The sequence below is a fragment of the Labeo rohita genome, chromosome 15 (assembly GCF_022985175.1).
Source record: "Labeo rohita strain BAU-BD-2019 chromosome 15, IGBB_LRoh.1.0, whole genome shotgun sequence".
Lineage (NCBI taxonomy): Eukaryota > Metazoa > Chordata > Actinopteri > Cypriniformes > Cyprinidae > Labeo > Labeo rohita.
In genome coordinates, this window is record NC_066883.1 from 8,018,959 (window position 1) to 8,035,300 (window position 16,342).

Sequence of the window (16,342 nt, forward strand, 5' to 3'; positions counted from 1 at the left end):
CCCTTTGTCATCCAAGATGTTCATGTCTTTCTGTCTTCAGTCGTAAGGAAATAATGTTTTTTGAGGAAAACATTTCAGGATTTTTTTCCATATAATGGACTTCATTGGTGCCCTGATTTTCAACTTACAAAATGTATTTTAAATGCAGCTTCAAAGGGCTCTAAACGATCCCAGCCGAGGAAGAAGAGTTTTATCTAGCAAAACGATCTGTCATTTTTTTTGGAAAATAAAAATTTGTATACTTTTTAAGCACAAAAGCTTGTGTAACACAGGCTCTGGGATGCGTATTCACATACTATTGAATCACGTTGAAGGGTCATGGGGAACATACACTGTAAAAAACAATTTGTTGAGTCAACTTAAAATAATTTGTAACTTGGCTGCCTTAAAAATTTAAGCTCAGTCAACTCAAAAAAAGTTTATTTAACTTGAAATGTTAAATTATACTAAGTGACAACTTAGATATTTGAATTGAATCAACTTAAAATTTTAAGGCAGCTGGGTTACTTACCCATCTATTAAGTTTAGCAAACACAAATATCTAAGTTGTTACTTAGTACAACTTAACATTTCAAGTTGACTAAACTTATTTCAGTTGACTGAACTTAAAATTTTAAGGCAGCAGGGTAACAAATTAAGTAAGTCAAACGCTGTTTACAAACAAAAAAGTACAACGATGTCGGACGATTCTGAAGTTGTAGGAGAAAATAACATGGACTTTTTCGACACTACCTTTTTGAGCCGGAGTACACATGAAGACTCGAAACAGGTGAACTAATTCAAGTACAGTACCTAATAGGATGTTGCGCATGCACGACTGAACAAATCACTCCCCGAGACGACTCATTCTTCCCGAGTCACTTTAAAGATTTGTTCAAAATGAACGAATCGTTCAAGAATGAACCATGGACGCACATCCCAGAGCCTGTGCTACACAAGCTTTTGTGCTTAAAAAATATACAAAGTTTTATTTTTTGAAAACAATGACAGATCGTTTCGCTAGATAAGACCCTTCTTCCTCGGCTTGGATCATTTAGAGCCCTTTGAAGCTGCATTTAAACTGCATTTTGGAAGTTCAAATTCGGGGCACCAATGAAGTCCATTATATGCAGAAAAATCCCGAAATGCTTTCCCCAAAAGCCATAATTTCTTTACGACTGAAGACAGAAAGACATGAACATCTTGGATGACAAGGGGGTGAGTAAATTATTTGTAAATTGTTGTTCTGGAAGTAGAGTTTTCCTATAACCAGCATGTTAATTGCAAGAACAAAGAGAACAACCAAAATTATGTAACATGTTGTTTTTCCTTTCTCAAGACTGGATATGACACTCACCCTAAATTTCCTTTAATAATCAAAGATCAAGTCGTTGATCTTACCAGAAACATTGTGGCACTGTAATGCCAACTTAACTATCCTACATGGAATCCACCCATATGCGTTTGCCAGGTCCAACCACAGAACAACTAGATTGCCTCTGTTTTCGCTGACTTTTGCTGACTCTAATGAGCTGCAAAATTACTCAAGAATGCACAACACACCCTAGAACTCCTTGGAATCCCCCTTTCCGCACTGAAGAGTCAATAAAGCTGTTCTTGAGGAGAAAGAAAGTCAGCCATTAGGAAACAATGCTGAAACACACCTTCTTTTTAAGACTCAGCAGTGAGATTGCCCAAAATTGGTTGAGATCCCTTCCTTTTTTTTTTCTTTGGGAATCCAAACTCCTTCAGCACACCTCTACTGATCCACTACTCTCCCCTTATGTCAAATTGCCTTCAAGATCTTAGTCAGATGTTGGCAAAGCAAAGGACAATGTTTATAAATGATGTAGGGTACTCTACATTAGCCTAAAGCAGTGACTGAGTGTGCTGACGTGACAACCTCCTTAACCTAATTCAAACTTGCCTCTCTAAGATCAAACTCTATTGTTAGGAGAGCTGGACTAATGAGAACTTTATTAGGTTCAAGCTCTTGCTCCCACACTGGATTACTATAGGGCCTCACAGAGAAAACAATCTACCTCTTCAGTGAACACCTGAGAAGGCCACTATATGTTTGTTTTAGAGCAGCTGTTTGATAATAATTAAGTGGGTTTTCCACTTCCTGGTTCTCTCTCTTCCCCGTCTCCTGTGCCACTCGCTCTCCAGACAATCATAAGCCTTGGAGGGACTGGACTTTGTAGGTTGATTCCTGGCCAGGCTCCTCCTGTGTCTCAATGGGTTAAGTACCTGTGACCTGCACCTCATTTTCCCACTCAGAGGATTTCATTCTGGCGTCATGGATTTTAAGATCTCATTGGTTCTCAACTTTCTGCAGATACAACTTTCTCTGTAGATCATTTGTGTGTGTCTATAACCTTAAGTCCATCCTTCTGAAGATCTTATTATCCCCCCTCTTAGGATCCCCTCAAGGAATCCCAGCAGGCAGATGTTGCATTTTGGTTGTGAATAGAAAATCGAGTTAATGTCAGTTCTTGACGCCTATTTGACGTTGCCTTAAAGTTTTATTATGGTTACACAACCTACAAAAACAACATATATCAATGTCAGCTGACATCGGCATTGGACATCAAATTAACATTGACATTAGTCACTGAATTGATGTTGAATTTTGATCACTGAACATCGCAACTAAAATTTAGCCAAATATCAACCCTTTTTTCTCACCAAAGACAGTCTAGTCTGCCATTCCATACTGTCCTGGTTGCTTCATTCTGTGCCATCAACTATCTCTCCAGTAGTCATTAACCTCTTGTTGGTTGTCACCTAGTCTATTCCTAGGCGTCACTGACTATGCCAGATTTCAACATGTAAAATAGATTGTCTTGATGCACTGGGATGCATCATCAATTGTTATCATTTAAACCCTTGGACACAAAAATACACATAATATTTTTGTAGGTGTGTGTGAGTGTGTAAGTAAATATATGTGTCATTAAAGACAGCAAGTACTTTGCATAAATGTGTGTTGGTATTGTGTGATGTATTTGTCTTTAAGGAGGTGCCGATTCTGTAAACAGTAAAGTGTATGAACAGCATGTTACATGACAGGATAAGAATCTGTTGAAAATATGCTGATGCTATGTTCTGACATAGCATCACAATAAAACTAAGGTAAAGTACATTGTATTTAACATTTAAGGTAAATATGAGGTTATCAGACAAATGATTCTCTCAAGCAAAGTTTGTAGCAAGATGTCCCTGCCAGTTCCTGTTCTTTTATTGTAAGTCAAATGAGCCAGATTACTGAGATGTTCACCTTTTGTTTGTAATGGCTCTCGGTGCCTCTGCCCAGTCTTTGAGTAGTTATGATGATTGGATTAGGACTGGTGTAAATGGGGCACTTGGCTACACTTGAGTACTTCATTTGCATGCTTTGTTTAGGATCGTCACCCAGGTGCTTTGTCTACATTTTAGGGGACTGCCCCCTAAATGTATATAAACTACAATGTATCACTGCCTTAGTCAGACTTTTGAGGACTGCAGAGCTACGCAGCGCATTCTCAATAAAGAATTCTGCTGAAGATACCCAAGAGTCTCCTGGTCTTCGCTTCTGAGTTTCCAACAGTTTTGGTGCCGTGACCCGGATAGAGCTCCTCACCTGAATCCAGATTGAAGCTCAACAAGCTCAACAAAGATCTGACTTCATTCCAGACTGAATCTTTCTGTACCAAGGGTTGGTGAGTATAACTCTATCCAAAAGAACCATTAGAAGCCAGTACATGTGGTTATCCTCTGCGCCGCCAGAGAAGTGTTAACAAACAGCTGCAAGGTTTGTTTAACAGACAAGTTATCCTCTATTCAGGTCATTACGTGCTAATATCAGTTATCCTCTATTTCAGGTAGAGAAGATTAGCATTACCTGCTAATATCAGTTATCCTCTATTTCAGGTAGAGAAGATTAGCATTACGTGCTAATATCAGTTATCCTCTATTTCAGGTAGAGAAGATTAGCATTACGTGCTAATATCAGTTATCCTCTATTTCAGGTAGAGAAGATTAGCATTACATGCTAATATCTGTTATCCTTTGTTTCAGGCAGAGAAATTGTTTGTTGATCCTCTCTTCAGGGAGAGAAGTTTAGCGTAAAGTGCTAATATCTGTTACCCTCTGTTTAGGCAGAGAAGACTAGCGTAAAGTGCTAGTAGTTTGTGTTGTCTTCTGTTAATTCAGGAAAGGTTAACTATAGTTGATCTGTGTTAACAAGCGTACCCTCTGTTGATCAGAGAAGTTTTAGTGTTGTGATTGTGTGGTAACAAAGAAACTCACAAAATGGTTAGAAAGAACGCTAGGCTGATCCCCACAACTGAAAAAGGTGGTCTCGCAACTCCTTTGTGGTCAGATAGCGAATTCAAATCACTGTTAGGAGTGCAAATGAACCTAATAGTAACTGAGAAAGTTAGACAAGAATTAACTAAGAAATATGAGATCCATCCAGACAAGACTTGGTCTGTAGATGAGTGTAAAAAAGTACTTGGAGCATGTATTCGTAAGAACAATGTGAAAGGCATTATCTGCTGCCACAGAGAATTTGGTTTAGCGCTAGCTACACAACAGTCTCAGCGTAACTCAGAGCTAGAGGAACAGAACAAAGAGCTCCGGGCTAGAATATCCGCTTTGACTAAGAAATTGAACCGCAACAAAGCTTTAGAAAAAACTGATATGGAAGTTAGTCAGCCTGATAACATTTATCCTGACTTACAAGCTTTCTTTGAAACAGATGTAGCCATCCAATCAGTAACTGATGTGCCTGTAGATTCGTTGAAGGTATGTGGTGCTAGGAGAAGATCTCAGGGAGTTGAGGGAATTGAAAGTGTTCCTCCCAACTCTGCTGTTGTCCAGGTTCAAGCAATTGCAAAAATGCTGGAACCTAAAGATATAGAGAGATTGTCCCAGAGCTTACCCTCAGCACGCACAAATTTTTGTGAATTTAGAAGAGCACTGATTAGCAAAATGCGTCTCTACGACATGTCGTTAGTAGAAGTCACACAGCTGATGTCACAAATTCTAACTGAATCTGAATTCAACAGTTTTGAGTCTGCTGTTACTTCTGAACTACGACATGCCAGTAAAGCGGATTTGAGAGAAGGTGTTTTGAAAATTCTAAAGAATATTATGGGACCCAAAATAGACTGGTCCAGAATCACTAACTGTGTACAAAAGAAAGAGGAAACTGTAAGTGAATACACTGAGAAGTTTTGCCAGTCAGCTGTAACTTACAGTGGAATAGTTGATGATCCTGAAAGTGTGCTAGATGACAAGGGACCCTTAGTCCGCATCTGGTCAGATGGCCTTGTAGCTGAGTACAGAAAAGCCTTGCCATTCCTAGATCTAACTTGGTCTAACAAAACTCTCAGAAGTAACTTAGACACGTTAGCTACTTGGGAAAGAGATTCTGATGTTAAGGCAAAAGTGAGAGTAGCAGCAGCTACGTTTAGCACAACAAATCGAGACAAGAGATGGTCTAAAAAAAGAAGGGAAATGCAATTATTGTGGAAAACTAGGACATTGGGAGAAAGAGTGTAGGAAGAAGTTGCAAGATAATAAAAGAAATGCTATGCATAATTCTGCTCCTTCTCAGCCCGCCTACAACCCTGAAGTAGTTCCACCAGTGACCAGTGAAACATTAGGACAGCTCGCTCAGGCTCTTCTAAGAGCACAAAAAGAGCAGGAAAAAAACTAATTGTTGGGGCTGTGAGTAGCTACCTTTCCCCTGTAATACATCACAATGACAAAAGAATTTTTGTGAAAGGTAGCATACAAGAGAAAGAGATTGACTTTTTGGCATTCTAGGCATGGATCTACTGAGACAAGTACATTTAACTTTAGACATGTCCTCAGAATCTGCTAGCATAAAAATTGCTTCAGCACAAGTTTCTACCAGTAATGCAATCACTCCTGAGTATGCTTTCTTACAGAATCATCCAATTTGGGCTAAAGACAAAGATGATTGCAGGTTTCTCACAGGTGTAGAACCAGCCAAATTAACAGGAACCGCCCCTCCTGTTACCAAACAATACCCGATCAGTAAGGAAGCTATACAGGGAGTCAAGCCTATTGTAGAAAAATTGCTGAAGCAAGGAGTGCTCGTTAAAACCAATAGTCCCTGTAATTCACCTATATGGCCCATCAAGAAAGCCAATGGGTCATGGAGACTCACAATAGACTACAGAGTAGCCAATAAGCATACTGAAAAAATCACCCCCCTAGTAGCCGATCCATCTACAATTTGTAATGGCTTACCATTAGATTGTATGGTTTTTTCAGTAATTGATATGTCTAATGGATTCTTTTCTGTACCCTTGCACGCTGACAGCCAGCCATGGTTAGCTTTCACAGTTGACTATGAACAATATCAGTGGACACGTTTGCCACAGGGATTTCAAAATTCCCCAACCATATACCATCAGGCTCTCAGACGTGATTTGTGTGACCCAGAATGTCCAGTCAAACAGTCCACTATGATTCAATATATCGATGATATTTTATTTGCCTCAACAGATCATGAGGTACATCAAACTGAATTGACAGCATTGTTGGACTATTTGCAGAAAAAAGGACACAAATGTAGCTTTCACAAAGCTCAAATTGCTAAAAATCAAGTTACATTTCTGGGTCAAACAATTGGTACAGGAAATAGATCCATTACACAGGATCGAGCCGCTTCAGTCAAAGCAATACCTCCGCCTACTAACATTAAAACACTAAGATCATTTTTAGGAACAGCAGGTTACTGTAGACCTTGGATAGAAGACTATGCCTCGATTGCTCAGCCACTCTATGACTTGTTGAAAGGTCAGGTTAGAGATTCCGATACAGTTTGTATGGAAGAAATTCACCTCAAAGCTTTCAATGATTTGAAGAGAGCACTATGTCAAGCGCCAGCATTAGGAATTGCCCAATCTGATAGGCCCTTTGTGCTTTATGTTCATGAACACTTAGGCTTTATGACTGCATGTCTAATGCAAGATCATGGGGGCAATTTACGCCCAATTCATTACTATTCTGGCAAACTTGACATAGTCGCTCAAGGTATGGGCCCATGTCTCAGAGCAGTACAGGCAGTTCATCTAGCTCTTCAGGCCTCATCAGGAATGGTGTTAGGACAGACTGTAAATGTAAGATGCCCTCATGCAGTGTCTGCACTAATGAATCAAGCAAAAGTCACTTCTGTTACATCCTCTCGTTGGGGAAATTGGTTAACAACCCTCACAGCCCCGAACATTGTTTTACAGCGTGCACCAGTCACAAACCCATCCTCATGTATGATGTCTGCAATGACTGAAGTTGTCTTAGAGGATGAAGGAGAAATGGCTCATGATTGTGTTACGCTTACATACACACCTACAAGTGAAATAACAGAAACTCCCATAGATAATGCCGAATTGGAGTTGTATGTTGATGGTTCAGCTCAAGTTATTGAAGGTAACAGACGAGCAGGTTATGCAGTAACTTCTACCACTGAAGTCGTAGCTTCAGGTCATCTTCCAGATCATTTTTCAGCTCAAGCTGCAGAACTAGTAGCCTTAACTAGAGCATGCACGCTAGCGTCAGGATCAACTGCAAATATCTACACTGATTCCAGGTATGCTTTTGGGGTAATTCATGATTTTGGTATCATTTGGCAAAGTAGACAGTTTTTAACTTCTGCTGGATCACCCATTAAGCATGCTGGATTAGTGAAAGATCTAATGTTTGCCATGAAACTTCCAAAGAAATTAGCTGTGATCAAAGTGAAAGCACATCTCACAACTAATACTACGGAAGCTAAAGGTAATGCTCTTGCTGATGTAGCTGCTAAACAGGCTTGTTCATATGCAAATGTACAGGTGTGTTCAAGTAGTACAGCACAGAAGACAATTCTGCCTCCTGAATCAATCATTGATCTGTACAAAGACGTTCCTTTATATGAAGCATGGACATGGTTAGACAAAGGAGCCACAGTGGATTCATCTGGTTGCTGGACCAAAGGAGGAAAGTATATTGCTCCCGAATCACTGCTGCCATATTTGGCTCAACAAATACACAATTTGGGTCACAGTGGTCCAGCAACAATGAATCACAGGTTCTCAAATCAATGGTGGAATCCAAAATTCAGAAATGTAGCCACTGAAACAGTCAAGAGATGCGTTACATGTCAAAAAAATAATGATGTGCCAGCAGCAACTACAGCAGCAACACATACCCCAGCTCCACCAGGACCATTTCGTCACCTACAAGTTGATTACATATCATTGCCTCCTTGTAAGGGAAAAACTGACGTTTTGATAGTAATAGACAAGTTCTCAAGATGGATAGAAGCTTATCCAACAGGGCATGCCACAGCTGCACATACTGCTAAATGTCTTGTCACTGATTTCATTCCCAGATGGGGATTACCAGATAGCATTGACTCAGATCAAGGAACCCACTTCACAGGACAGGTAGTCAAGGAAGTGTCTAAAATGTTGAAAATTAAGTGGAATCTTCACTGTCCTTATAGGCCACAAGCATCGGCGCAAGTCGAACGTGCAAACAGATCAATCAAAACCAGGCTAAGCAAAATGCATCAGGAAGGAGTAGTATGGGTCGAAGCGCTGCCAGCGGTATTGTGTAGTCTGAGAGCATCACCTAACAGATCAGTAGGTCTAAGCCCTCATGAGATTGTTACAGGACGCCCAATGCAGATGCCAGGTGCAATTGATCTTAGAAATGCTGATGTGCACATTGCCTCAGATGCCCTGATCACTTATTGTGAAAACCTTACAAAGGCAGTACAGAGTTCCAGAGAAAGAGTTGAGTCATGTTGGCAGAATCCACCAGAAGGTGGACACACAATCATCCCAGGTCAGTGGGTTATGATAAAGTCATTCAAAAACAAACCATTAGAGCCTAAGTGGCACGGACCACATCAAGTGATGTTGATCACAGCAGCTGCAGTTTTGTGTCAGGGAAGGAAAGCCTGGACTCATGTGTCACACTGTAAAGTTGTTCCCCCACCTACAGGGATAGGATAGGACACACAGACCAGTGAGGAGCCCAGGGAAGAACTGAATGCAACAGGCTTCGGGGGCCAACCCTGAGGTGAAGACTTCCTCATAGGCCTTCCCCATCCACTAGTCCATCCTTACCTCACTGTTCTTTAGGTGTCACGGGAATTAAGAACTAGGGAAAGAAGGAACAACAAGACTAGACTCAGATTGAACAGAGGCTACAACTCTATTGTTTGCAGCCTTTTACAACAAATACTGCTCTGTCGTCTTTTGTTTTCTTTCTTACTCTGTGCAGATACCCCTTGATGGCTGTCCCGAGACCCACACACATCGACCCCCTCACCTGTGTATGAAGCTACAAACTTTAAAGGACAACTAGACCCACTGCCGAGCCAACTGTCACAGAAGACAGAACATTAAAAAAAACACAACGCAGAGAATTAATTAAAGCTTCATGGTTCAGAGAACTGTTAGGTAAACCCTGGCTGTGGATCAAGGAAATAGCAATTCTGCTGTTATTCTTCCTACTAGTATACTATCTATGCGTCCACAGTATCAAGTGTTTCATTCAACAAATGACCCATGCCCATCATGAGGAAATGACAGTTCCAACCGGAAAAGACTATTATCCGTAAGAACTTCACGGACCCTAGAAGCATGTTTGTTTCTGTGTCAGCATGCTGTTCATCACTACAGACAATCAACACAGAACTTTTTAAGTGTTTAAATTTGTATTATGTGAGAGTTATTAAAACTCTCAAAGGGGGGACTGTAGGATTACAAATTGAAGAATCTGTTGAAAATATGCTGATCCTATGTTCTGACATAGCATCACAATAAAACTAAGGTAAAGTACATTGTATTTAACATTTAAGGTAAATATGAGGTTATCAGACAAATGATTCTCTCAAGCAAAGTTTGTAGCAAGATGTCCCTGCCAGTTCCTGTTCTTTTATTGTAAGTCAAATGAGCCAGATTACTGAGATGTTCACCTTTTGTTTGTAATGGCTCCCGGTGCCTCTGCCCAGTCTTTGAGTAGTTATGATGATTGGATTAGGACTGGTGTAAATGGGGCACTTGGCTACACTTGAGTACTTCATTTGCATGCTTTGTTTAGGATCGTCACCCAGGTGCTTTGTCTACATTTTAGGGGACTGCCCCCTAAATGTATATAAACTACAATGTATCACAGCCTTAGTCAGACTTTTGAGGACTGCAGAGCTACGCAGCGCATTCTCAATAAAGATTTCTGCTGAAGATACCCAAGAGTCTCCTGGTCTTCGCTTCTGAGTTTCCAACACTATGATGGAATCACATGTTCTATGATAGAATCACATTTACTGAATAAATTCCCGGGTGCACAATTTCATTATGTAAGGGGGAAAAAATGTACATGCTTCCCCTGTTGTGTGATACTTTGTGCAAGTTTCCCAGAAAATAAAGATTTTGCTCTCTTGAACACATGGAATATAATGGTGCTTTTATCGCAATGTCCATGTATTGGCAATATTCCAATTTTTCAAAGTTTAATTTGTAAACTTTGGATGGAAACATGGCTAATGTTAATTTGATGACCATTAGCGCACTAAAAAGAAACATGTAGTCCTTTTTTGGATTAGTATGGATCAGTACCTCTCTAGTTTATTGGTGCGGAACTGGCAGGTGTAGTAGTCAGGTGGAAGGTTGGGCACATCTTGTGCCATTATGTTTGGGATGTGCAGTTTTTCTAGGATCCTCTCAGACCAGTTTGATATTGGAGTTGTCACAACCTGAAATCACCCAACAGAGAAGAACAATAAGACATATTGAGTATATATATATATATATATATATATATCATTTACTTTGTGATATAAAAGATCAGGTATGAATTACCTGTAACGGTACTCGAATACTGATCTCCTCAGCATAATAACACAGAACATTCCAGGGCGCACTCAGCAGAGCGTAAGTAGTCTTTGTTTTTCCCTGCACAACCTCTTTCTGAGACACATTAAAAAGACATTACATTAGAAAGTGTATTCAGATTTGTGTGTTCAGTTTGTGTACTTTATATGTGCTTATATTCAGTTCAACATAATAAGCATAGTAAAATAAAAACTGCTGCAAACTACACTCAGAAATTCAAAACCAAAAGTATAAATATTTTCAGTAATCTAATATTCTAGTAATATTCTAATTTTTTTTTTTTTTGTTTGTTTTTTTTTTTTATAGCCACCTCGGTCAAAAATGAGATAATTATTATATGACACATATTATATGTCCATGAAATACTTTTACTTTAGAGTAGCTAAATCCCAGCCCCAGCTTAATCAGAAGTAACGGTACTTATGTAGAAACCTATACATAAGAAGAACGTCAGATGGACTTTTGAGTTTGCCTAATATATGTGTGTGTACTGTGTGTAATTATTATGTATATATAAACACACAAATTAATTTATATATTTAAAAGAAATATGTATGTTCAAAATATGTTTATATATAATATAAATTCTATAAAAATTATAATAAATACATATACCTGTAAATATTTCTTAAATATGTACATGAATGTCCTTTTTATGTGTGACCCTGGACCACAAAATCAGTCTTAAGTCACTGGGATATATTTGTAGCAATAGCCAAAAAAACATTGTATGGGTCAAAATTATTGTTTTTTCTTTTATGCCAAAAATCATTAGGAAATTAAGTAAAGATCATGTTCCATGAAGATATTTTGTAAAATTCCTACTGTAAATATATCAAAACTTAATTGTTGATTAGTAATATGCATTTTTATGAATTTAATTTGGACAACTTTAAAGGCGATTTTCTCAATATTTAGATTTTTTTAAATTATTATATATTGAAATAGTTGTATCTACACAAACATATTTTATTACATAAACAGTTTATACAAACTCAAAATATCCACCATTAGCAGCTATCAATTGCTAGCTAGTGCATTAATTTTAATTTTAATCTTAATTGTAAAGTATATTTTTTGCAATAAGTGCTTTTCACAAGGTTGTACATACTGTATATACACATCATAATCGGAATATGACTACAACCCAAATATAGACAGGATTTAAATATGATTTGTTGAGCATGTAAACGTAGTCATAGATACGTACCGTCTCCAGATGAAGGCCGGCCGTCTGGAGTTTGGAAAGAAACTCTGTCCTCCACTTCCTGTGAGTGTCACGCGAGGAACCGGACGATAGCTCGTCTGATTCTGCCGACTTTAGGGGGTTCACAGATTCCTCCCAAACCAAGACAAAATCTGATGACACCATCACAATGATGAAAATATTTATCAAATGCATTCAAATTCTGAATCTAACTTATTCTGAAATAACAAAGTATCAAACCTTGATAGTTTTGCATTATAAATACAGATGAAACTCGTGGGAAATATCGTTAGTAGCGAAAATGCATGAAAAATTGACAAATCCTTTGTCAAAATGACTAAATTAAGATTTCGGAATTCTGAGTTTAAGCAAATCTGTTTTTTATATATACAATAGTCTTTTTGTTAATGTGCTCATCAGTACTCACCGATCCGGGTGACCCCATCACTGAACACATTCTTGTCTTCCTGAGCTGCCGCACACGCCTGTGAATAACATGCAGACATCTCCATTATCAATATGCATATGAAGAACTGACATCCATGCGTGCAAGAAAATCTTTACAAGAAAATTCCTAGGAAAAACCTCTAATGTGTGTCTTATCAGGGATACTAGGGTGGAGCAGTGAGGGGTGAGAGATGTGAGGAAATTTGGCATGTTTGTCTTACATTGTTAACTGCTAATTAGCTTCCTCTCTTTGTGACTGCTGACAATTTTTGTAAACAACCTGCACTTACCTAACAAAAAAACCCAAACAAACACAAAATACAGAGGGTTATGGTACCTCCATGCTTCCGTAGGTTTGATCAGGATGGTCCGAGAGGCCGATAAGCGTGGTGCTGTCCTCCACTAAATTCTTCTTCCTTTTCATCATTACCCCAAAACAGCCAGTTTACGTCTGTGTTGTCGGACTGCCAATCTGAGAATCTTCTGCCCCTCTTTAAAACATAATGCAAATGCTCAGTTATTGTAATTAGTAATAGTTTGTATATATTGAACCATCAATATATAATATTGTAATAGTTTTGTAATAACAAATAAGTAAAATGCTAAATCTATGTACACTATTGGTCAAACATTTCAAATAATTTAAAAAAATAATTTAATGTTTTAAAAAGAAGTCTGTTCTGATGACCAAAGCTGCATTTATTTGATGAAAAAATAAAGTAAAAATACAGAACATTTTTGAAAAATGAATACAGTTTTCTATGTGAATATATGTTAAAATGTAATTTGTTGTGTTCAAATGAGAATTTTCAGGATCATTACTCCATTCTTTTGTGTCACATGATCCTTCAGAAATCATTATAATATGCGGATTTTATTTATTTATTTATTTATTTTAAATCTTAATTACTTCTGAATGGTAGTGTATCACAGTTCCTAATTATAAGAAATGTTTCTTGATCAGCAATATATATTCAAATAGCAAATACTTGTTTTAAATTGTAATAACATTCCAAAATATTACTGTTTTTACTGTATTTTTGGTCAAGAACAGAAAGGCTTTCTTAAAAAAAACCCTTTAACTGTCACTCCCATTTTTTAAAAACAGACATAAAAATGCACTCCAGACTTAAATTTTTATAATTCATGAATGAAAACATTTTGTAATATGATTTTGATGTACATTTTCCATGGTAATGCAATGTCTGATTTTAAAATGCCTTTCAAAGGATCAATTTTGAGATTTTAAGTTTTGAGCTGATATATAATTTCTTATTATTTCTATTGCATGATAGGGAAAAGGCACCGAAGAAAGTCTTTTGTGACAAAGGTCAGAACTCATGTTATGATGTAGATTTTTTAAGTTGCACTCTTGACATATATTAATCTATTACTTTTCCTACATAATTTCTATCACAAAAATATGGTGTACTATCTATTTAGGAGTCTTAGACCTTTCCAACGATGTCTAGTTTGTCATGATTAGATTAGGATTTATTTGTAGTATGGTGAAGTAAACTTAGGCGACAGTTAAAGGGTTAATTATCCCAAACTTTTTCAGTTTTTCAACCCATTTGGCAATTTCAGTATAGTTTTGAGGTATATAAATGGTCTTGGGTCAAGAAGAACATGGAGGGTCAAATAGCTCTCACAACATAAATCTGAACATCATTCTGTAGAAAAATTGAGATGACTAATTAATGAATACAGAAGAAACACTGTGCATAAAATGACCCAATTAAAAATGTGCACTGTGTACTTAGAAAATCTCCCTAAAGAGCCTTGAGTCGCTGAGAGAACATCATACACACAACAACAGTACAAACACTTTCCTTTAAACATAAATATATTCCTGTAAGTATGTGATATATAACTAAAAGTTATCTATAAATGTAGTTGCATTTAAAACTAAATATCAAATCACGTTGCATTAAACACTCTCTTTGAGACATTTTCTGTCATTACAGCAATGTTGAGTCGATGTGTAAAGCAGATGTACAGAACAGTGAAAGAGAGGATGTTAGTGAAGGGGGTCAGCAAGTGCAGCGCTGTCCAATTAAACCGTCTGAGGGACAAATCTGGGTCAGGTGTCACAATAATGCATGTATTGCATGTATTACATAATTTCATTATTTTAGGCAGTTGATCCTGCCTAAGTAATGTTCAGAACTAAATATTCTTATTACTAGATGGATTGTATAGTAATTTTAAGGGGAATATAATAATAATATACTTTGTTTTTGATAATTAAAATAAAACTGAATGAAATTGAAAATGAAAAAAGATTGCATTGTCAACTAACTGAAGAAAAAGTTAAAGTCGAATGACTAAAACTGCTAAAAGCTCAAACTAAAATAAAAATAATTAAAAACATACAGAGGAATAAATAAACTAAGCATTTAAGAAAATGAACTTTAATTAATAATATTAAGTATAAAAATAGTTACATACATTACTACTAATTCTATCACTATCTTAGAAAACTGTAATCCAGCATGATTTGATAATGTTTCAAACATTCAAATCCTAAATGTTTAAAAATAAAATAAGTTGTCAATTACAGTTGATGCGTAGGCAAATTAAGTGCCAGATGTGTGTGACTTCACACCAGTCTGTGGGATTCAAACCCTAAGTTTAAGTCAAACAGTACAAAGTCTCAGTACATTATCCCTGTATTTGTATTTATTCATCATACACTTTGATCAAAGATAGGCCTACTTAAAAATAATATGCTGAATCGGGTGCTTATATAATTCAGATACAAACTGTAAATGTTGGGTTTACAAAGCCTTGTCAGAAAGTTTAAAAACCTTTCAAGTTTGAGGATTATATAAGCTTTACTGACAAACGTCAAAGAAAGTCTGAGGGGATTTGGAGGATTTTTTGAACATCAAGTCAGGTCAGTTAGAAAAGATGAAGGAATTATCACCAGAAAGGTTACAATGTAAGCGTAAGGGATTTGGTGGACATTTGATTGTCTGCTACAGAAACATTTTAGTGAATGAAGCTTGGGTTACAGAAAGTAGCAGCATGTTTCCTTTCTCAAGCCAGCATTAATCAAAAAAATCACATAAATTCATGCTTAATGAAGCACATATTTGTCCGCTACGCTCCAGTTTCCTGTCAACCTAATGTTGTTTTCTGAGTTATTTGGCATCTCATATCTCTCTCTCTCTCTCTCTCTCTGCTCACCTGTAGTTTCCTTCCTGAATCTCTCTCTCCTTCTGCATTGGTTGACCGTTGCTGCTCCAGTTCTCCTCAGCTCAGAGATGGTGACATTATATCAAAAACCTTTTCCAAAAGATTTCAAGCGGCTCTTTCCAAAACTCCACAGCTGTTGCAGGATAAAACTCTCCTTCAGAAAGGAGGAATAGAGTGCAACTGAAGAGGAAAAGGAGGGGTAGAGTCTGCTCATGTTTGCTGTTGAGGAGGAGTTTATCTTAACTTCAGCTCCACACACATTTGCAAATATGGACACACAGACACACACTGAAACCAAACACTAATAAATGACTGAAATGCACTATTGGTGTGTCAGTCTTATCAGATGAAGAGATCAGCTTTAGTTTTAGTTCTCCTTTGCGGTTTTAAGCGTTATTTTAGGGCTGTCAATTTATTGCGTCATTTGGTGTGATTATGTAGAAAACTAACACATGAAAATAATATCTTCTAACACTGATGCAGTACTCTGACAAACATGACTGAAACATGACATGTGTGATGTAACCTATGGAAATGCAGTTTTGTGGCCCTAAAATTTAAGATATGAGGGAAAAAATGTCCCTTTTGGTTTTTGACTTATTTATAT

The 16,342-nt window shown here is 37.4% G+C and overlaps 1 protein-coding gene across 1 annotated transcript in view; it reads right to left on the reverse strand.

The window, feature by feature from the left end:
* The window catches only part of ano7 (anoctamin 7), a 33,784-nt gene extending 17,888 nt beyond the window's left edge, over positions 1-15,896 (reverse strand). Inside the window, exons 1-6 of the mRNA XM_051129345.1 lie at positions 15,727-15,896; positions 12,872-13,025; positions 12,515-12,572; positions 12,091-12,239; positions 10,848-10,955; positions 10,605-10,741 (exon numbers count right to left, since the gene is read on the reverse strand). Of these exons, the coding sequence (XP_050985302.1) occupies positions 10,605-10,741; positions 10,848-10,955; positions 12,091-12,239; positions 12,515-12,572; positions 12,872-12,961 (542 nt within the window). The 5' untranslated portion in view covers positions 12,962-13,025; positions 15,727-15,896. The remainder of the gene's footprint in view (positions 1-10,604; positions 10,742-10,847; positions 10,956-12,090; positions 12,240-12,514; positions 12,573-12,871; positions 13,026-15,726) is intronic.
* Between the last annotated feature and the right edge of the window lie 446 nt (positions 15,897-16,342).